Source organism: Cryptotermes secundus, unplaced genomic scaffold (assembly GCF_002891405.2).
Source record: "Cryptotermes secundus unplaced genomic scaffold, Csec_1.0 scaffold721, whole genome shotgun sequence".
NCBI classification, from domain to species: domain Eukaryota; kingdom Metazoa; phylum Arthropoda; class Insecta; order Blattodea; family Kalotermitidae; genus Cryptotermes; species Cryptotermes secundus.
The window spans coordinates 227,062-250,208 of NW_019733845.1; the positions used below are offsets into that span (position 1 = coordinate 227,062).

Here is a 23,147-nt window from a genome sequence, read left to right on the forward strand (position 1 = left end):
CGTAACCTAGCCTAGCCTAGCCTCGGCTCGCCCCGTCTCGCCTCGCCACGCCTCACGTCAAATAACGTAAAGTCAGGTCAAGTCACGTCAAGTCACGCCAAGTCACGTCAATTCACGCCAAATCAGGCCAAGTCACGCNTCACGCAAAGTCACGCAAAGTCACGCAAAGTCACGCAAAGTCACGCAAAGTCTCAGCAAGTCACGCGAAGTCACGTCCCGTTACGTCAAGTGACGTCAAGTCACGTCACCTCACCACATATGACCTAACTTCACCTAACTCAACAGCAGCGAATGGTACTCCTAAGCTTCATGCGCGCAAGTCTACTGCGCAAACCTAACCTAACCTAACTTAGCCTAGCCTCGCCTCGGCTCGCCACGCCTCGCCTCACGTCAAATTACGTCAAGTCACGTCAAGTCACGCCAAGTCAGGCCAAGTCACGCGAAGTCAAGTCAAGCCACGTCAAGTCATGCCAAGTCACACCAAGTCACGTCAAGTCACGCCAAGCCACGTCAAGTCACGTCCCGTTACGTCAAGTGACGTTATGTCACGTCACCTCACCACATCTGACCTCACTTCACCTAACTCAACAGCAGCGAATGGTACTCCTCAGTTACTGCTTGATGCGCACAAGTCTACTGCGCAAACCTAACCGAACCTAACTTAACCTAACATAACCTGACCTAACCTAACCTAACCTAACCTAACCTTACCAAACTTAACCTAATGTAACCTAGCCTAGCCTAGCCTAGCCTCGCCTCGGCTCACCCCGTCTCGCCTCGCCTCACGTCAAATTAAGTCAAGTCACGTCAAGTAAAGTCAAGTCACGCCATGTCACGTGAAGGCACGTCAAATCACGCCAAGTCACGTCAACTCACCTCAGTCCCCTCGCCTCACCTCACCTAATTTAAGAGCAGCAAATTGTATCCCTGTTACTGATTGATGCGCACAAGTCTACTGCCCAAACCTAACCTACCGGAACCTAACCTAACCTAATCTAACCTAGCCTAGCCTACCCTAGCCAATCCTCGCCTTGTCCCGTCTCGCTTCGCTTCACGTGAAGATACTTGAAGCCACGTAAAGTCACGCCAAGTCACGTCAAATCACGTCAAATCACGCCAAGTCACGTCACACTAACTCACCTCAACTCACCTCACCTAACTTAACAGCAGGGAATGGTACCTCTCAGTTACTAATTGATGCGCAGAAGTCTACTGCGCAAACTTCTCCTAACCTAACCTAATCCAACGTATCTTAACCTAACCTAACCTAACTTAGCCTTGCCTACCGTAGCCTATCCTCGCCTCGTTCCGTCTCGCTTCGCCTCACGCGAAGTTACGTCAACCCACGTCAACCCACGTCAAGTCACACCAAGTCACGTCAAGTCCCGTCAAGTCAAGCCAAATCACGCCAAGTGACGTCACGTAACGTCACCTCAGCTCACCACATATCACCTCATCTCACCTAATTTAACAGCAGGGAATGTTACTCCTCAGATACTGACTGATACGGACAAGTCTACTGCGCAAACCTAACCTAACCTAACATAACCTAACCTAACCTAACGTACCTAATATAACCTAGCCTCCTCTCGCCTCGAATCCCTTCTCTTCACCTCGCCTCGCCTCACGCCAAGTCACGCTAAGTCACATAAAGTCACTTCAAGTCACGTCACGTGACGCCAATTCACGTCAAATCACGCCAAGTTACGTCATGTCACCTCACCTCAACTCACCTAACCTCACCTCACCTCACCTAACTTAAGAGCAGGGAATGGTAGCCCTCAGTTACAGATTGATGAGCAGAAGACTACTGCGCAAACCTCACATACCCAAACCTAACCTAACCTAACCTAACCTAAGCTAACCTAACCTAACCTAACCTAACCCAACCTAACCGAACCTAACATAACCTAGCCTAGCCTAGCCGCGCTTCGGCTAGCCCCGTCTCGCATCGCCTCACGTCAAATTACGCCAAGTCACGTCAACTCAAGTCAAGTCACGCCAAGTCAAGTCACGTCAAGTCACGCTAAGTCAGGCAAGTCACGCCAAGTCACGTCAAACCACGTCAAGTGACGTCAAGACACGTCAAGTCAAGCCAAGCTAAGTCACACCAAGTCAAGTCACGCCAAGTCACGTCAAGCCACGTCAAGTCACGCCAAGTCACGTCCAGTCACGTCAATTGATGTCACGTAACGTCATGTCACCTCACCTCACCACACCTCACCTCACTTCACCTAACTTAACAACAGCGAATGGTACTCCTCAGTTACTGATTGGTGCGCACAATTCTACTGCGCAAACCTAACCTACCGAAACCTAACCTAACCAAACCTAACCCAACCTAACTTAACCTAGCCTAACCTAACCTAACCTAACCTAACCTAACCTAACCAAACCTAACCCAACCTAACTTAACCTAGCCTAACCTAACCTAGCCTAACCTAACCTAACCTAACCTAGCCTAGCCTAGTCTCGCCTCGCCTGACGTCAATTTACGTCACGTCAAGTCAAGTCACGCCAAGTCACGCCAAGTCACGTCACGTCACGTCACGTCGTTCATGTCGTTAGTGTCTGTGGAGTGGCATAATTTCTACCTTTTGCATGGCGTTAATAAAATAATTAAATATGGAAGAGTGAGATGGGCGGGACATGTAGCATGTATGTAGAGAATGAGAAATCCATCCACGATTTTGGTCACGGAATCTGAATAGGAGAAACTGAGTGGGAAATATTCATAGAGGTGCGGAGCAGTCTGTAAGTTGTGGATTGAATTCATCTGTATATCTACGTGTCCAAGGTCGAATTTCCGGTGTCAGCTGAAGTCGATAATGAACATGTAAATCGACAAATATGAAGCATGCACTGTATTTCTTTAAATTCGACCGTCATGATCCAAAGAAATAAAAGTCCTCTAGGTCTCTGTATATTATTATTATTTGTTACAACGAAATATTATTTCACTCTTCTCAATAGGTAGTAATTACACGCTATACAAATATAAGAGAGCTAGTTATGACGCATTTCGCATATGTAAACGGTTGCTTCTCACCTTGCAGTGTAGCCACGGGCTTTGTGCCACACAGGTACAGAGCAGCCTGCTGTGACGCATTTCGCATATGTGAACGGTTGCTTCTCACCTTGCAGTGTAGCCGCAGCCTGCTGTGACGCATTTCGCATATGTGAACGGTTGCTTCTCACCTTGCAGTGTAGCCGCAGCCTGCTGTGACGCATTTCGCATATGTGAACGGTTGCTTCTCACCTTGCAGTGTAGCCACAGGCTTTGTGCCACACAGGTACAGAGCAGCCTGCTGTCACGCAGTGAAATACATGCGTCCAGCGGGTCCTGTATCTGCGTCACTGATATGTCTGTGTACAAGCTCAATATGTAAGCCAACGGATACACCCACACCAAACACAAAGTATCTGTACAAGAAGCAACGAAATTCACACATCCACGCATGCCAATGTTTGCTGCTGATGTGTAACCGCAGATCTCCGACAAAGCTAATAACTGCACTAGATAGATACAGAAGAACTGGTTCTTATGCAGTGAAACTGACACGCACCTTGTGTGTTGCTCCCTTATATTACCGTGAAACCACTAATTTCTATTAAACGCTATAATTTGTTACCAGACATTTATAGAATGACACAATGAAACTGACACTTGACGTGTATGTTAATGCTTGTTACGTTGCCCTGTAACTGCACACTTCCAGTAAAGCTAATAATTACAAGGAAAACAGATACAAGGCAGTCGGGTACGACTCAACGGTACTAATATAATCTGTGTAATTATGTTGCTGCGTAACCGCACACTTCCGTCACAGCCAATAATTACACGCTACACAGACATAAAGGCAAGGGTTACGTGGCGGATTTCTCGTTAGTGCCGCTTAAAGCCACTGCAAACTTCTGTCCTCAACCGAGGCCTTTACATTCCGCACGAACCATGACAAAGTGAAAAGAACTGCAGAAAAAATGACGCGAAATTAGTAGACGTTGCCGAAACATGCATGCTTACAGCGTTTACCGATGTTTCCATAAAATGTCTTTAAGATGGCTCGTCGTAATTAATATATACCATGTAATCGTAAATGACATAACTCTTTGTCTTTTAGGTTTACACACTTTTATTTCAAACATGTTTGTTTGAATTAGACTTGCATTACTCTACGGAGCTTTTTTTTATTGCTAGTGGGGTGGGACTAAGTCCTTTGTACTGCGGCCGCTTCTGGCCTATTGTACCAGCCCCAGATGATAGGTGAGGGTGATTGTGGAGTAATTGGTGGAATGAAGATTGGCAGGGGAAACCGAAGTACTCGGAGAAAACCTGCCACAGCGCCACTTTGTCCACCACAAATCCCATTTGACCAGACACGGAATCGAACCCAGTCCGCCACGGTGGGAAGCCAGCGAGTATCCTTAGTTCTAGTACCTGTGTATCTTGGACTTTCTTCTCGGGGTTGTGCTGCTTATTGATCTGAAATACTGCCAATTAATAAAATGCGTCGGTCTATGATTTCATGCCCATTATAGTCGTGCGTATTTAAGTTATCGTGCCTAAACACAGGAACAACTTTAACTTCCATTCCATATTTTTATTTTTAATGTGTATTTAACAAGTTACGGATATAAAAATTGTTTACCATTGAGTAAGTTTTCGGATGCAATGAAGATTACCGAAGAAAGTTTAATTCTCTCAGCAGTGTCTAGTATAGGAAGAGGAAAAGGGCACGTGTTTGTGTCTGTACAGTAGCGATATCTGCCAGACACGTAGGTACAGCATGCGCCATAAGTAACCCACTTGTTTCATGTTATGTTGTAATCTTTCAATATGTTCCTCGATGAACAATTTAACTACACAAGTGCAAAGAGGAATATGTTCATGGTAGCTGTTTTACCCAAGCAAGGATACAGGACGTTGAATATTTCCATTTTTGCTCGGTGTTATTCCTGATTTGCAGCTTTGGACTCTTAGGTACTGCAGAACCGGAAGGCTAGGCGTAAACCATATTAACTTCCCCTTTCTGCATTTCAAGCCCATACAGTGCCGGGAATTCTACCCAACTCTTTATTAAAATTCCCGTGCATGGATTTTCTGTAATACTGTTACGTGTACAGAAAGAGAATATTTTGCTGTTGAACCACAAATTCCCATTATTCCTGGCACAGCCCAGATCTATAATGACGTGACCGTGTATCTATGTCTGTCGCAGGAGTCTGAAAGGAAACAGAGCACTGCGTACCATCGAGCCCAGCGCCTTTGAGGGACTGCGCAGTCTCAGGGATCTGTAAGTACCGGCACTTTGCTTTGTTTCCCATACCCGCGCGTGATCTACAATTATTCATAATCGAAGCACGGAAATATGTTGTCTGGTATTCAAGAAAGTACAATAATTTAAGCACGAATTCCAAACAGTCGGCGCTGTGACAATCCGGCTGCACTTTGCGTCCTGACTCATGTTGTTGGTGGAAGCGACATGCTAGTTACGTCGCGCAGAGATATTATGTTGACGTAAGCTTAGTGTGGTCACAGTTACCACGTACCGGATGCAATAAAAGAATTTAAGCTCCCGGCGCACCTCCTGTTCCAAATGATACTCTAGATCTCAAAATCAGCCGAGATACGTGTGCCTTATCGTTGTGTTGAGCTACAGCTTCAGCAATCCAATTCAAATGTCCAAATATTTGTTACTTTCACGTGACTACTGTTTTTTATTCTTTCGTGCCTCAATTCTTTCCTTCCAATATTCTCTCTGCCCTTTATTATTTGTTCGTTTCATTCTTTGAGAGCGCTTTATTAACTGACTTCCGTTAAATAGCATCGACTGTATTGCCACAGACCGTTGAATTGCACAGGCACTAGAATATTCACAATAGTATATAATGACAGGAATACATAATTTTAATCATATTTTGTATACAAATTTTGTTGACTTTCTTTGTGTCATGCTTACATATCACTTAACAGCCATATTGGATGAGAAGAAACTTTTTATTACAATACAAAACAAAAACAGAGAAAAATAAATATAGATCACTATTACCAACTTGAACATTTTTACATTACTAGATTCTCAACAAATTTTCAATTCATTTTTCTGTTAAATGAAGACCAGTTTGTAACAAAACGACTCTGTCGATGTATGCCTGTCTTCATATTCAGGTCTAATGGTGATTGTAAAGAACCCATCATGAGGCATATCTAGAAATTAAATCTGTTATCTTTTACCACTTGAATTCTATCAGTGTTAGGCTGTGTCAGATTGGAAAGAAGAGAGATAAGACTGCTATTTGAAAGAGAGCAGAATTGCGTGTGTATCGCATAAGCAAGTAGCGGATTGCGTATCTTTCTGAACGTACTAATAGAACATATTTGGCTGAAAATATATAGCTTTATTCTGAAACCGTAACTCCAGCGAAAGGAATGTTGAAGACGAAATTGGTTGGACTTGAAATCAATACAAAGTCCGTCGAGTGTAACAGTGTTTTTTAGGTCACTTCATTCTCACTCTTGCCTTACATGTTTCGGTTTTAGTAAAACCATCTTCAGAGGCACATGGTACTAACAAGAAAACACTGGCGTTGTTTAACTGTACACAGTATATATGCTGTGTGGGCACTGCTACAAATGTCAATGTGTATATTTTACTTCAAAAGTCTTAAACTTTTAAATATTTTTAAATATTTTTTAAATATTTTAATAGTGATGTTTTAACGCGAGGGCAACTTCGGATGGAATGCGAAGGTTGAACGTGCATTCTGTACGTGCATTCAGTACTCCAAGCTAGTGTTGTGCTNGTTGGACTTGAGATTATCACAACAGCGACTATGAATAATAATGCCTTTTGTGTTCTAACCGGTACAATCTGGAAAATCCAGACTCTTCTAGAAATATTTCTCTTCCATTTTAGAGAGGAAGAGTACATCAAGCAAGAACTTAGCAAGAATCAATGGCCAAAGACTACTCGCTTCTTTTCTGGCTTGTTCGAACTAAAGATGGAAGCGATATAGCTCCCAAATAAAGCATGGAATATATGGCGTTAAAATCAGAATACCGCACCTTCAAGTGACTGCTACTTATTGCCAATGCACTGTTTGATCTCTGGCCAGTTAAAGGCTCAAGAAATCCTATACGCAAGAAATGTGGTCGTTCAAGTAACAATGTAACATTCTAAATCACGCAGACACAAACTCAGAAATTACGCTGAATATAAAGAATTGCCACAAAAGTCAATCGAAATTATCCCCAATCGCTTCTACCAGTTAGTCCAGCGTTCGAACGACAGGCCTGGATTAGTATTAGAAGAAGTTGCGAAGTGCTCTGTACTGGCGGGCGCAGGGCACGAAACTAAGGCAGCGAATGGCTGCAGTTAGAGGAATTTGAGTGTCTAAACAAACCCTTGTCGCAGAATTAGCAACATGACGGCGTATCCTTGCCTTTGTATAGGAAAAATACATGCTCCCTTAGCGCATGAAATCCGTCGGTCATATGTTCCTATGTTGCAGGGATCTCTCTGAGACGGCCATCTCACGAATGCCGACCCTGGGGCTTAAGGAACTTGAGATACTCCGCCTTCAGGACACTGACAGCCTCAAGAGATTTCCCTCCATATACAACTTTGAGGTCAGTTTCCACTGTGCAAAAGCCAGGCTATGGAGACTGCCAGCAAGTTTCAAAATACAGACAGGGAGTAGTTGAGGAAAAATAGATTGACAAGGGACGTCACTTTATTTGAGGAGACAAGGAAAATTTAATTTTCTCTTCAAATGGTTAAAAGGTAAAAGAAGGCATACCGTATGCGAATTTCACAAAAGTTTCATTCTTTCATATCTGACTTAGTAGATAAGTGGACACTACAACAAAAAGAAAAAATGAAGAAAGTAGTCTTCTGGGATTTGGCACCGTGTATATGTGGTGTTAACCGACGTTTCGGAGGAACGTAACACCACATATACACGGTGCCAAATCCCAGAAGACTACTTTCTTCATAGTCACCGCCGTGAAAGCCTCAAATCTTACAAGAGAAAAAAATATTCGTTATTACATTCGTAAAAAATTTAAATAAAATGTTATTTCGCAATTTACTGATATCAGCGTTTACTTCAATAATTACTCATATGATAACTTAAATAGCGTGTCTCACTTTGTGTTTTATATTTAAATATTCACCAACTCGAAATTAGTTGCTGAGGAAGTAAATCAGCATCTCTTGGTACTTAAAGCTGAACATAAAATCAATACTTTTATAACAGATCGCTTTATTGCTAGCAAGTGTGATACTTGGAAATGGACTCACGAGTGTCTAGCAATGGCGCGAGAACGGTATCGCCACAGCAGCACCCAGTGCTTTCTGTTTGTTTCGCTCTCGGAATGCACCGTACTTTTAGTTTAAACAGATATTCCAATGCCCGAATTTGTCGTCCCAAAACTACTTCATAGAACGTTGCGTTACATTTAATGTAAATTAGATGAATTTTCAGCGTGTTCTTACAGGAAGGTACCTCTAGGAGGTCAAACTGGTTAGACTAGAGTTAATGTTAAGAGTTAAACGTTCGGTTCGAATCTCTGCCGGGACACCAGCATTTCTGGATGGGGGATTTTCCTGGTTTCCCTTAGTCTGCGCAGGCACATACCGGAACAGTACCTCACTTGTAGACCGCGTCTGTGGTCTAGTGGTCAGCATTCCTGGCTACAGATCCAGAGGTCCGGGTTCGATTCCCGGCGCTACCAGATTTTTTCTGAGAAGTAGTGGGTCTGGAACGGAGTCCACTCAACCTCATGATGATAATTGACGAGCTATTTCAAGGAATTAGCGGTTCCGGTCTAGAAGTAGTGGGTCTGGAACGGAGTCCACTCAACCTCATGATGATAATTGACGAGCTATTTCAAGGAATTAGCGGTTCCGGTCTGGAAAACCGAAATTAACGGCCGTGGGGATTCGTTTCGCTGACAATGTGACACTCTGTATCCGCAAATGTTGGCACTAAACTTCGCCGACAAGCGGCGGTCGCTCGGTCGGTATAGTTTGGTTGTTGTTTGTTTTGTACCTCACTTATAACACAACCGTTCGGTTCCTTGTTCATCGTTCATCCTACGCTACATATTCTCGATATTGAAAAGGTCGCTAAATAACACCTTCTGACTTCTATTCTGGAGGTACCCGATTCGAATCCCAGATTATCCTGATTGATTTTTCACAGATTCGCTTAATCTGTTCTGCCAAACGCCTAGAGAGAGTGTTTCACTAGGCTACGGTTGCTTCTTTCCACGTCATTCCCGATTCATTAAGCATTTACACTCAGATGATGATCTCTGAATTAATGAACGCATCAGTAAACAAACTCCAAGTGAATACAATTTAAGCTGATGCTTTTTACCTGGCTCTTCTTGCATGGTACTAACTACGCACCCTGTGCCAGGGATTAGTAAAGTAGGGCTCTGCCTCCTTTCTGAGCACAGAATCTGCAATCCGAGGTATTTATTTTGTCCACTCAAGGCCGTCACCCCTTCACCGCCCTTTTTTTCTTCGTCTTTCTTTCTGCTCCCCGAGACTCAGTCTGTGGCGCGGTAGCGACGGGTGGCTTCCTCAGGCCAGCATTGAGCTCAGCCGGATAAACGAAATATTCCTCAGTAGTTACGCAGGAAGTCAGAGAGAGTTCAGTAGCGTTGTGCGCTGCTGAATAATGTGGGTATGCCGGAGACCAGCAGGTAACTTGAAAACACAGCCAGTGTGCTACAGTATCTGATAATTCCTGTTCAACCCATGCGTCGCATGAAGCTCGTATTAAACTTCAACCATATTTCTCTATAACTTGTCCATCAGACTAGGCACTGGGTTGTAACATAAAATAAAGACACCATGATTGACCACAGCTGTTTACTTAGAACATTTTTTGACATCCTGAATGTGTAATAAAACTAAAAGAAAACTACCTATGTCTCTGTGTAATGTAGAAATTTACACAAAAATGTTAATTGAAATTCATATTCAAACCTCTCCAATTTAAGTTTTTATCTGTTCAGGTTTTAAGTATAGTTAGATTCTAAAGGATTCTGACAGTGGTGTATAATATTCAGGATTACTGGGTTCTAACTGATCCAACAAAGTAAGTGTCTCCCAATCCAACCTGAGGACGGAAACAGATACAGTTTCCGAAACTTCGTGTTCTCTCATGTTTTTAGAATACCAGGCGATGGAAAATGTCTAAAAGCCCAGTTATCCTGAGTTTAAGTACAGTGTTTAGTAGCTAAATCAGTTCCCACAACGGCGGCCCGGGTTCGAGGCTTCGTCAGGTCATGTGAGATTTATGGTGGTGAGCAATTTTTCTCCGAGTACTTCGGTTTCCCCTGCCAATTCGCATTCCAGTGATTGCTCCACAATCACCATCATCTATTATCCGGGGCTGGTACAATGGGCCAGTAGTGGCCGCAGTACCAAGTGGACTCAGTCTCATCCCATGCGGAAAAAAAAAACTGAATCAGTTGACTTCTAATTCAACAAAATATGAGAAAGAGTTGCCGTTGAAATAGGAATATCGATTTACATCTGATAACTTGTAGTAAATGACATCAGTAATGGATGATATAGGCCGGTCACGGTAGCCGAGCGGTCTAAGGCATGCACTGTTTTCGCTTGCTTGGAAGCCGGGATCGTGGGTTCGAATCCCACTCAGGGCATGGATGTTTGTGTGCGTTTTTCTGTGTTTCTGTACAGGTAGAGGCCTTGCGACGAGCTGATCACCCGCCCAAGGAGTCCTACCCTATGTCTAAGATCTAGAAAAACCAAAGTGAACGGAGAAGTTCATGGAGGTAGGCCTAGGCCCACTGGGGCTGTAGTGCCAAGGGGAAAAAATGGATAATATAGGGATAATAAAGAATACAAAACAGCAGAGGACTATGGTTCAGTGCAGTGCAGTTGTGACTCTGCTTTTCGTGTTTCAGTACCTCCGAGTGGCGTGGCTGACCTATCCGTATCACTGCTGCGCCTTCCAGTTCCCCGCCACGCATCACCCCGAAGAGTTTGCTAAGCACGAAGTAAGCTTACGTACGACAGTAGAACAGCTCAGCAACGCGCTGACAGTGAGCATGTCTCCGAAGAAGGAACCGGATGACTTATAAACCCCAAAAATGGAGTTTTACTAAACTGATGTATAAAATGCGGTATAACTGCATGACAAAGTCTGGGTAGTTTTCTTTTAAAGACGGTAACCGACACGTCGCTGTAATGTTGTTGTATATGCAGACTGAAACGAGCACAAGCTGTCCATAGCGTGAGTCTTTGTTTTGAAAAAGTCGAAAATGTTGCACAAAATATCTCCTGAGATGGTTAATTTTCGAGATACACCTCACCATCAAATGGGCAATAATTCTCAGTAGTGTTATCCGACACGGAGATAGTGCGTTCTGAGGTACGCCAATGATCAAGGTAAGTGCACAGCAGGTGTCAGTTGTCATCGGATGATAATGAGATCAACACATGATGAGTACCGAGATACGCCCTTAACCAACCGCAACTGTAAGGACGAGGGAACACCAAAGAAACTGGAAACTGCAACGAAACAGCAATTTCCAAGAAAAGTCATCGATTTCAATCAGGCGACTGGTTTCCCGATTAGCAGGCCCACACTGAGCACTGGGATATTAATTAATTTATTTTAATTAAGGTCAGTTTGTTTTAATTTGGAAATATCGCTTTCACACGCGATAGGAAATTTTGACATACAGTGCAACAATTTTAGCAAGAGAGAAGACCCGTTATGATGGCCGCATACGGCACAAACATGTAGTGTGAGAGTAAGAGCATAAAATAAGTTGTATATAAGACTGAAATATATATGAAATAAATGATATATTAATGCAACATTAGGAAAATAACACAAGTTAATGCGCCTATTCTTCTGCGACAATTACACGTATAATCAGGTGCTTATATTGTAACGAAAGTACTTAACCACGATCCAGACTTCTTCGTCTCTTGAGGAATTCTTTCCCAAGCTAAATCTATGTTGTCCTGCCTAGCACAGTCTGGGTGGCGTTTGTCTTATATACCAGGCTCTTTGCTTAATTAACTGTACAAAATCAAAATTAGCAGCTTCGTAAACTTTTCGTGCCATCTTAAAGACGAATCCCTGAAGCGCGTTATAGAACAGCTGATCCTAGGAAACCACGCGGCAGCGCAACTGTGAGACGACTGGCATGCTCCGTTGCCTGGAAGTTGAGTTTCTCAGTTTTCTGCCGAGTTGAGCTGCCGTTTCCTCAATTTGCGCTGCTACATTCAGTAACATGTGTTCAACTCAGGCTGATACAAATTCTGGGAAATTGCGGTTGCCAACTTCCTCGGTGTGCCCTCGCCCAGTCAATTGAGCTGGTTACTGCTGCAAGGGAATACGCGCTACGTTATCCTGGTCGATGTCAACGATATTTCAAGACTAGAACAGCGTCTCGGTGAGGGAGGAAATGTGACGCTAAAGAAAGCATGAATGCAGATAGACCATGAGCTGTACGGAAACCAGCCGATGAAAATGCCTTAGTTACAGCTGTAGAACGAGGGCAGGTTCCTGCCATCCCAACCGAGGGTTGTCGAAGCACTTTTTGACGAATCATTACATTCATTCCATTACACTCGGAGTGTATATTCGTTTCCACCCTCGACCATTACGGATTGAATTTTGCAAATGACTCTGACATCAACACACTGAGGATTAGCTCTTTTTACATAACAGTGTGTTGACAAGCGAAGCATATTTTATGTGTGAATGTATATTCAGCGTCCACAAAGATAACCTCTGATCAAGGGATAAACTCATGCTACCCGCGAGCTTGAGTATCCAGCCCGCTTCAGCGTCAGAGTTTTGGCTGGAATCGCCGGAAATATTTTCCTGGGCCTCTATATGTTACCTGTCAAACAGCTGAAAGATGTCACGATTCTCTAGAAACTGTTTTGCCAAGGCGGATTAAAGTTGTGCCTCTAGTTTTGAGGCTGCGCTTTTGGTTTCAGCACGACGCAACCCCAGCACATTACTGGGAAAACGTCCAGAAGTGGTTGAACTTGACGTACACTGGAAGGTGGATTGGACGTCGAGGGCCGATTGAATAGCCTCTCATTCGCCGGATCGAAATCTGGTGGATTTCTTTCTCTGGAGACACCTACCTATAGGAGCATGTTCATACAATCCGTCCCAGGTCTATCGAAGATGTCCTGGCAACATTTCAAGCAGCTGTTACAACGGCTGATGCCAACATGTCGAGACGTGAGAGAGGATGCCGTGCGGCGCACTGACGTCTGTTTTGAAATGGACGCAGCCTGATTTGACACCTATTATAACTACAAGGAACCCATTGTTCGATCATTTGACAGCTTGCATGTGACGTGTTGCTTAGAAACTAAACTAAACTAATGAGGAACCACAATACGGATAGTTCATGGGGGAATTTCACTTCACGCTGTGTATTCATCTTTTCGCATAAATTAAACGTAGCTAATGACGTGATCCTTCATGCATTCGCAAAGTTACAAAATCCTTTTATACGTCCGTCTCTCTGTGCACATGAAGCAAGTAAAGAACCAGTATATACATTTTCCTAAATTTAATATTTAGAAAGTTTACTTGAATTTGTTAACATTTCCTAACTATGGTGGAAAGTATAAAATAATGAAGGAAAGTTTAAATTTTGTACGTTCGTTTCCTTTTGATTATCACTGATTATTTGTCACAGCTAAAAATATTTCAAACTACATTTTGTATACGTTTTGTGTTCACTGGATTTTTATTAAGTTTTGCTAGTTCATGCATAATTAAACAGCGATCTTCCATCAATTTTAATTGTATAGTATTCCGCCTCTAATGCAACAAAGGCAGTCCTTCCTTAAAATACACTAAAATTTATTTAATTCAGTAAATAGTGCTCGTTAATATATTTTAGAAGCTTCTAAGAAAGGTCTGACTTTGTTGCATTACAGACGGATTAATCTACAATTTAAAATGGTGTTCCAGTGCGGCAGAATGCTGAAATTTAATATTATAAGCAATTGTTATGTCATGCATATATTTACGAACTTGCATATTCAGCCATTGGAGTTTTCAAATTACCTCAACCTTCCAGACAAACTGTGGTCCTGGAGTCGACTCAGCTTCTAACAGAAATGGCTACTAGGTACCTTTCTGCGGGACCAGAGAGGTCTGCGCGTAAGACTGAAAACCTCACTACTATCTGCGAGCTGATTGTCTAGGAAATGTGGGTGCCTCGACGTCTCACAAGCCTATGGGCCTCCACGGTCTGTTACAGAGATAGCTTTTCCTGTTACCTTACCATATTCAGCACTCAGTGGTGGTTTTCCGAACACAGCCTAAAATTACAGAAGAAACTTCTTGTCGATATTAGTAAAATTAATATCCCTCTCATCTGAATTATAAGCATATGTCTGCCTGCATACAAGTTGAGGCACTAGTGTGAGACCACTAGATTTTCCCACTGGTGTTTGTAGATACGACAGAGTATTCCAGAAAATATTGCATTGTATCGAAAGGGACATACGACGAGAAACCTTTTATTGCATCACACTTTTTAAGGTTATTTTAGAGATGTTCGAAGACGCCCTTGGCAACCTCGAAGTCATTTGATCATGCTCTGCCAAATTTTACTGCAAACAGTTTAAACTTCCTCTAACAAAACTGCAATATGTCTCTCAAGAGTGGCGTACTGTAAAGAAATTGCGGTACAGTGATATGCTCACCAACAATACCACGCCACTCGTTAATGCTTCATTTCTTCTGTTTGCCAGCTTCTTCAAGCCGAAGTAAATTTTTGTAATGTAAATGTTCTGTAAATTATCCGAAGTCGTAGTTAGTGAAAGCTGCTTCATCAGAGAATATCAGCAGTAGAAAAAACCTCATTGGCTCGCAATTTACTGAAGTGCCCATTGATAAAATTCTACTCGATTCAGAAAATCTTGTTCATGGAGAATGGAAAATCAGATGTGTTATTTACATGTACATAAAGATATTTTTCTAAGCTCAGAATACACTTAAAGTTTTAAATAACATATCTGATGTTTGGGTTCTCAGTAGCAGTTAATCTCTTTATCTTGGAAGAGAACGATGTACAATTCAATCCAAGATAATATCGACATGAAATTTATGTCTGACTAAAGCCAGCAAAATTCGCAAAAGCGGATCGTTTGTGTGCACCCTAAGCAGAGTAAATTTACGAAACTTTCGGGGATAGAGAAAGTGTGCATATTGGGAATCTTGTCAGGCGTAAACATGTAACAAATGAGCGAAGGAAAAGTAGTGTTTCCCGCAGTTTAGGCTATCTATGTACAAACAGAAGACAATCAGAATAGGAGATTATATAACTCAAGGTCGCATATTAAGACTCTCACGCAACCGTCAGTATCATCATTTTAAAATATGATTTCATCAAGATATGCAATGACGAGACTATTTGAATTATAACGGTGTGTCACTGAGTTAACTTTACCACAATTTCAAGGTTCCATACACCAATAAAATGGATTCCAAATCGTGACCTGTTTCCGTACTCAGAATTTACTTGCTTATAAAATGCGGAGGCTTCAGATTCCATAATTTCAGTTAATGTGGATTAAACAGAATCTCTAATAATTTATACTTTTTTGTTATAGAACATCTAGTACTTTAGATGTAGCAGAAGTTATTTTAAAAACATTGTTGCATGTATCCTAGGTAACGCGACAAGAAAGTTTCCGTGGGTTTCGGATTTAGCGAATATCTATTGGGCGATCACTCTTCGCACTCACAAATGGAATTATTCACACTCTTAACGTCTTCGGGCGTTTCCAGTTCCATGTTATACACTCTCGCACCGTGAAGTGTCTTCTGCTCTGCTCGGAACTCTGCTGTCCTTAGCTCTCGTCGGATACGAACGTTGGACTCTTATATCCTGCACTCTGACTGAATAGGGAATACCTTGTGGAAGGGTTCATTTGGCCCGCTGCTATGCAACTGCCACTTGTTTCAGCAGGAATGTGTCTGCTTCAAACAATTCATTTGTAACGGTGGAAATCACAGTGTTACACTTTTATCTATGGGGCAACGATTTCCTAGGCATCGCTGTCTAAGTATTACTAGCCGTTGTCTAGTGATGAACGTCTTTCAAGCAGCATGTGACAGTATTTTAATTTTCCAACAGTTGTTGCTTCTAACGTATCTGAATATATCATTGACAAAGGAGGGTTCACAAAACTTAATTCAGTTACAAACAGATTTTCTGAATAGGTAGGCTATTGGTCTCTGCTATTATCATCTGTATGTAAGTCTTATGCACTCACATCAAATCTGAATTTGGAATTTATGGGGCAATTTAAATCAAGTACGTAATAGATCTAACAACAAGGAACATTATGAATTATATTGCCTCCTCATACCCTCATTTAGTACCTTTTACGCCAACCACATTTGTGTTTACCTTTCAGTTCACTTTGTGTTATGTACTATTCTTCTGCTACCTTTTATTAACTTTAAGTGTTAGGCGTTAGGCTGCTTGGACTTCATACATGACGCTTTCATCCTTTCTTGTGTCTCTCCTCACTTCAGTTTAGGAATGCGGTAGTACTCGTTTGAAAACAGCCGGACTGACATTTCAGGGTTTAAGGTTAATTAACATTAATTTTCTTGTGACTAATTCTACCAGGAAAGTGACAGAAGAAACTTCTGAAAGTTCATATCCTTTTATACCTAGATTATGAAGAGTCTGAGGAAAGTACGCCAGTGGCAATAATATCCAATGTAAGAACACAGTCACAAGCGTTTACACAAGATCCTTAATCATAGGCTATACATTGGAATTGAAATGTTAACGCTTAGGACTTTAAGGTGAAAGCAATTTTTATAGTCTCAAAATGGAGTTTCTGTTCACTTTAACAAGAATTCCAAAACTTGTATACAAAATCTTCTCCTGATATATGGAACGACATTTAGAAGCAAACTGCTACTCTGTTTGCAGCGCTTCGTGGCCATGATCCACAACAAGTACTGCAGCTCCGGGGCAACTGGTGTTCCCCCGCCCCACGCCCTTCAGCGGCGTGACAGCGAAGACTTCGGTCGCCTCGTATTCTCACCCGACAACCTTACCCACCAGCGTCATGCCCCGGATTGGGGAGCCCTCGAACGTGGCTTCGACAGGCCTGGTAAGTTCATGCAGCCGCCATTGTAGTGGAATTGACTGATGAACAACAGGAGACTAAATGACTAAAGTAAACTGACTCTTTGGTTTGAAGACCTTCGGAAGCAATCACTGAGCTATTGAAGAAATTCCCCACATATTATTAAAGCCAATGGTCCATTTTCTTGATCACAGAGATCCGAAACTTATTGGTATGATGAAAATTGCTAGAAATGTTATTGTTACACTGATTTGCTTTTTGTACAAGACATTCTTGCTAGAAGACGCTTCCTAGAACTAACTGCATTTCTTCGTATAACTTTTGGTAAGGGGTTCAAATTTCGAGTACTTATAGTAAGAATTACACTGTGACATGAAATAATTGTTGGTTGTCTATAGGCAAATTGAAGAGCTGTGAATATGCCCCCAGTAGGGAGAGTATATATGCGGTCGGTGCACAGTTGTTTAAGGCCTGATCATACTGTGTAATTTCAAAGTTCCATCGACAAGGCGGGTTGAACTTCGTGTTCTTTCTGGGCATTGTGTCTCTCATGAGGTATCAATCCGCTCTGACGGCGAGCCCTGAAGCTGTAATATGGTTACAGATTTCCATTCTAACCCAGAAGATAAGACGGTGCGTTCATCTCAGCTGTAGTCCCTCAGTGAGCAAGAGCATACCCTGACTGTGGATTCTGATCCTGCCGTGTGACTGTAGATATACAGATTAGCCCAGCTGTTCGGAGACCACTTCCCGCGTCAACACTTAATCCTCGGTTTGCGTCAACTGGTCCTAAACGTGATCCCTAATCATGTCACGTGTTCATACAGTTTCAGTCGAACCCATTGATTTGGACAGTACGTTCAATGTCACCACTCTATCCTTAGTGTGTACCAACTCTCCCTGACCGTGACCTCTGACCCTCTTATGCGATTGTAGGTTTTCAGAGTAGCCCAGGCAATTCGCAAAGTGTGTTCCAACTAGGCAGTCTGTCCGCAATTTCATATTATATCCATATGGTTGTAGAGTTTCACTCAAACGGACAGTGTTCCTCCTCAGCGCTCTGTCCTCGTCGAGTCCCAACTTGTCCTAATCGTGAGCTATGACCCTTCCATGTGGTTGCAGAGTTCCCGTCCATCCAAGATGACGCTGACGGCGTATTCCATCAGGGTATAGCTTCTCTAAGCCAACGGCTGATCCAGGCGTATTGCGGCAACTTGTCCCGATCTCCCAGGGACGTGTCTTGTCACCCGGAACCAGACGCCTTCAACCCTTGCGAAGATTTGATGGGTAATTGGGGTCTGCGAAGTGCTGTGTGGCTGGTGGCTGTAGCGGCGCTGGTGGGCAACCTGGCTGTGCTTTTGGTGCTGCTGAGCTCCCGCTTCCATATGACTGTTCCCAAATTACTCATGTGTAACTTGGCGCTCGCAGACCTCTGCATGGGAATCTACTTGCTGCTTATCGCCTGTATGGACGCGCTGTCCATTGGCGCTTATTTCAATCACGCCATTGACTGGCAGCGGGGTGCGTAGTAACATCTGACTGATTAATAGGTAATTTAATAATGCTGCATCAGCTACTCATGAGAACTAGCAGAATATGCATAATTTATATTCTCCAATGTTATATACTGGGTTATTAAGCTTAGAAGGTCAGTTGTGTACTACGAATATATGGAATGAGCACCAATAATGGAAATAATACATTTGTTAGGAGGCATGACAGGAACAGATAAAGTTGGGGACGAAAATACAGGGCTATTATAAATGATTCATTCGTTTTTAAAACGCTATATTTTCCAAAGTACTATATATACAAATATTATTGATATATAAAAAGAACCGTAAACTCACTAAGTTTGTATTGTATGCACCAGTTGGCAGCATGAGTTCAGTGGCTTTACAAAATGGCGACAAAGCAAGAAAAGAGTTTTTGTTTGTTGGAATATGCGGGATGTTCGTCTGTTATAGCAGTGCAACGCGCATTCAAAAGAGAGTATGGAAAATAACCGCCATGTAAACAAAGCATTTTGCGGTGGTATCGGCAATTGTAGGACACGCTGGATTGGGCGTGTTGGTGACGATGACGTAGCTCTGTTCACTTGGCCCCCCAGATCACCTGATCTAACGCCTTGTGACTTCTTCCTTTGGGGGTACATTAAGGATCGTGTTTACGTACCCCCACTAGTAGAGCTGAAGGAACGCATCGATGCTGCAGTGATGACCATTGACAGGATGATGCTATAAAATGTGTGGAACGAGCTCGACTACCGCCTGGACGTGTGTCGTGTGACCCAAGGGGCACACATAGAACATTTGTAGAGTGTGAAGAGAACTCGGTGAGTTTACGGTTCTTTTTATATATATCAATCATATTTGTACGTGTATTGCTTTGGAAAATATAGCGTTTTAAAAACGAATGAATTATTTATAGTAAGCCTGTATACTAGATGAAGGAATAAAATAAACCGGGTCTCAGAACAATCAAGTGTGTATCGTGTACTAGATTAAGACGACCCAAGAAATTGTCTCGTGTGCAGTTCTCTATACATGAAATTTCGGTATACTCGGCACTATTCCGCATATGTGTTTGACGCTAGAAAGAGAATTTCCAAGAAAAGTGCCATTGTGTGTTCCTCTGTGTCATTTAATATTCATGTTACAACAAGAATTCAACTGTTTTGTTCATGCATTTTATTTGTGTTACAATCTCAGATTTCAGTGTGAACTTTAAATTGGTTGAAGCTTGAGCAGTCTGTTTACTTTTATTGAAGTACTTTTTCATCTTTCTTTATGTTGTATATTTTAAATTTATTAACGCTTCAACAATCTTCATCTGCAATTCCCACAACAGCGTGTTGGAAGCTCTCACTAGTTGGCATCTTTGAGTCCATTTTCACACTCAAAATCGCCTTTTTCATCATATAAATTCACTAATCAACTCGTCAGTAGTTACTGCGGCCGCGTTCCCAACTTGGTGCATCTCAGTTGCATGCACGTCCTCGCACGCTGCTTCCAGAAGCAGGTTCTCCTTCCACTTGTGACACAAGGCACCCTGAGCATAAGCGTGGGAACTTACTTTTGAGGTTGACTGTCCACAACACTGAATCCTGTAAACTGTTACGTGGGCACGAGCTGTCTGATGCAGAGGTAACGCCTTATGATTTCGGCTCCAAAGATATTCGGTTCGAATAAATCGTGAATGATGATTTTCGTGTTTTTCCTCAGTCCCTTCAGGTAAGTTACGAGATAGTGACTTTATTAGACCACAGCTGCTTTCTTGAAAATATTTTCTAAAACAATACTCAACATTTGAAGGTATATACTCTGAGATATGGTATCGTCATATAAACTATAAATTTACACACTGCTGCAGTGAGACGATCAGAGGTATCAGATCATCATTCATCGAATTAAACTAACTCTACAATAATAACGTTACTCACATCCTTGAAACTTGCTAGCAAATTTTCATTATTTTCGTGTTAGCAGAATGTTCACATGTCATGCTGTAAAATGAGTCACCTTAATCCCACTACAATGTATATATGTACGTACGCATGCGTGCATATGTAGGATTTGTTTTAATGTGGCGAGGAAATGAATTTCCCATATTTGCTTTTATTATGTAGGTTTCCATCCTTTGTACTCGGCCAGCTCCTGCGACCTGAAACTGGAGTTGCATAAAAGAGTCTGGTGTGTTCGCAGTATTTGCATTCACTCACTCATTCATGGAGTTGTGGCCTTCTTGAGAAGCCGCTAATTGTGCAGCTTGAGAACCTCCCAGCAATTCATAGAACCCTAAGGTCTTTTACCTGGTTCACAAGAGCCCTCCACTGGTCCCGGTTCTGATCCAGATCAATCCAGTCCATACAATCCCATCCTATCTCTAATATCCATCTTAATAACGTTCACCCACCTACGCCTTGGTCTTCCTAGTGGTCTACTTCCGTCTGGATTTCCCACTAATATCCTTTATGCATTCCTCTTCTCCCACATTCGTCCTACATGCTCTGCCCACCTTATCGTCCTTGGCGAATAGTGTAAGTTATAAAGCTCTTCATTATGTAGTTTTCTCCATCCTTCTGTCACTTAATCTCCCTTTGGTCCTAATATCCTCCTCAACACCCTGTTCTCAAACACCCTCAGTCTATGTTCCTGAATGTCAGAGGCCAAGTTTCACACCTATAAATAACACCGCAAAAATTATAATTTTACATATTCTAATTTCTATATTTTTAGACAGCAGACGGGAAGACAAAATGTTCTGCACTCAAAGGTAGCAAGGATTACCCGAGTTCAATCTCCTCTTAATTTCCTTATGAATCAGGTTTTGATTTGTTATCGTTGTTCCCAAATATCTGAACTATGACACATTTTCAAAACATCTGTTATCTATGTTTATGTCATGATTGTGCCCTACATTTTTGTGACGAGACAGCAACATGTACTTAGTTTTCTCTGTGTTTACTTCTAGACCAACCTCCTTACTTGGGTCAATTAAAGTTTGTATTTTTTCTTTATGGTATCTACATTATCACCCAGTAGATTCACATCATCGGCGTAGACCAACAGCTGATATGTCCCGTTTAATTTCAGTCCCACCTGGATTTCTTGGACCTTCCTAATGGCATAATCTAAAGCAAAATTGAAAATCAGTGGAGATAAAACATCTTGTTTTAGATAATTCTGGAAAGGAAAATTATCAGGCATGTGTTTACCCATAGAAATTTTACCATACGTTTCGTTTAAATAGTTTTAAATTAGCCTACATAGTTTCATGTACCCCAAATTCTATGAGAATATTGTGCAATACTTCCCTCCTAACTGAATCATAGGCTTTCTTGAAGTCTACGAATAGCTGATGTACTGTCTCATTGTACTCCCACTTTTCTCCAGTATCTGACGAATGCAAAAGTTCTGATTAGTAGCTGAAGTTACTTCGACACCCATACTGATGGTCCTTAATAATTTCATTTATATATGGACATAACCTTGAGAGAAGAATATTGCATAACGTGTTCTATGAACCCATAATTCTGCTAGCGTGCTCGTATAATAAACGATTACTTCTACATCATGGAATGAAAGTTTCTGCATAAAATGTGAATTTCTTGGACTACAGCTCCTGTTGCTTTGTGTATTCATATGTCATACGGTAATAATATCTGAAATTATTGCGAGCTTCCTGAGAAATCCTTCAATGTGAACTAAGTGACTGTATCAGTTACAACATAGGGCTGTGAACTGTGCACATCTGTGGTTTTGTAAAACAATGTTTTCAACAATTTTGTTGTGGTCCTCCTTAATAACTCCTCCCCACTGTGCCCTTTTACAGTTTCGCGGACGATCGTTGAATTTTTCCTCGGTTCTCTTGTCATGTCCCTAATGCTCCCTGATGGATTAGGGTGTCCAATCTTTGAGCATTACCCAAGAAAATTTTGTACTTTCATAATAGTAAAATATTTAATAGGAGAAAACAACGCCAACAAACTAATGAATAAGTAATATACAACGCTCACCATAACAAATAACAATAATTTCACTACTAACATGCGACATCTGTAATGAATAAAAACATTAGAAAACTCTGGTCATGTTTTCATCTTTACAATGTTATTAAACCTGTGACGCGATTGGTTCAGTCGGTGCAGATACAAAATGCAACTTACCACTCGGAAACTTCGTCCTAATATTACCATCAAACAGGAACAGAAATGGAAAAATAGAAGCGTACACATATAACAAATTAACCGTAGCAAAACCCTTCATCCTTTCTCAGATTCAAATCGTTAAAATGAGGCAATGCAAGCCGAACCGCTAAATGAATTTGAACCCCAGCAGACGCTCCCAACACTCGCTGCAACTGGGCAGTTCCTCGCCCTCAAAGGCCGCTACGAGAACCCAAACAGAATTCCACCCAACTCCCTCGTTGACCGCTGGCTAAAGAAAGAGAAACTTTCAGCTCCGTGTACTTAGACGAAGTGTTTCCTTCCTAAAC

At 42.0% G+C, this 23,147-nt stretch overlaps 1 protein-coding gene across 3 annotated transcripts in view; it reads left to right on the forward strand.

The window, feature by feature from the left end:
* Positions 1–23,147, forward strand: part of LOC111868272 (lutropin-choriogonadotropic hormone receptor) — a 155,044-nt gene that overhangs the window by 128,026 nt on the left and 3,871 nt on the right. For all 3 annotated transcript variants that reach the window (XM_023858770.2, XM_033752991.1, XM_033752992.1), the window contains 5 exons: positions 5,220–5,294; positions 7,513–7,630; positions 10,949–11,041; positions 16,991–17,174; positions 18,273–18,671. In XM_023858770.2, coding sequence (XP_023714538.1) covers positions 5,220–5,294; positions 7,513–7,630; positions 10,949–11,041; positions 16,991–17,174; positions 18,273–18,671 — 869 coding nt within the window. The remainder of the gene's footprint in view (positions 1–5,219; positions 5,295–7,512; positions 7,631–10,948; positions 11,042–16,990; positions 17,175–18,272; positions 18,672–23,147) is intronic.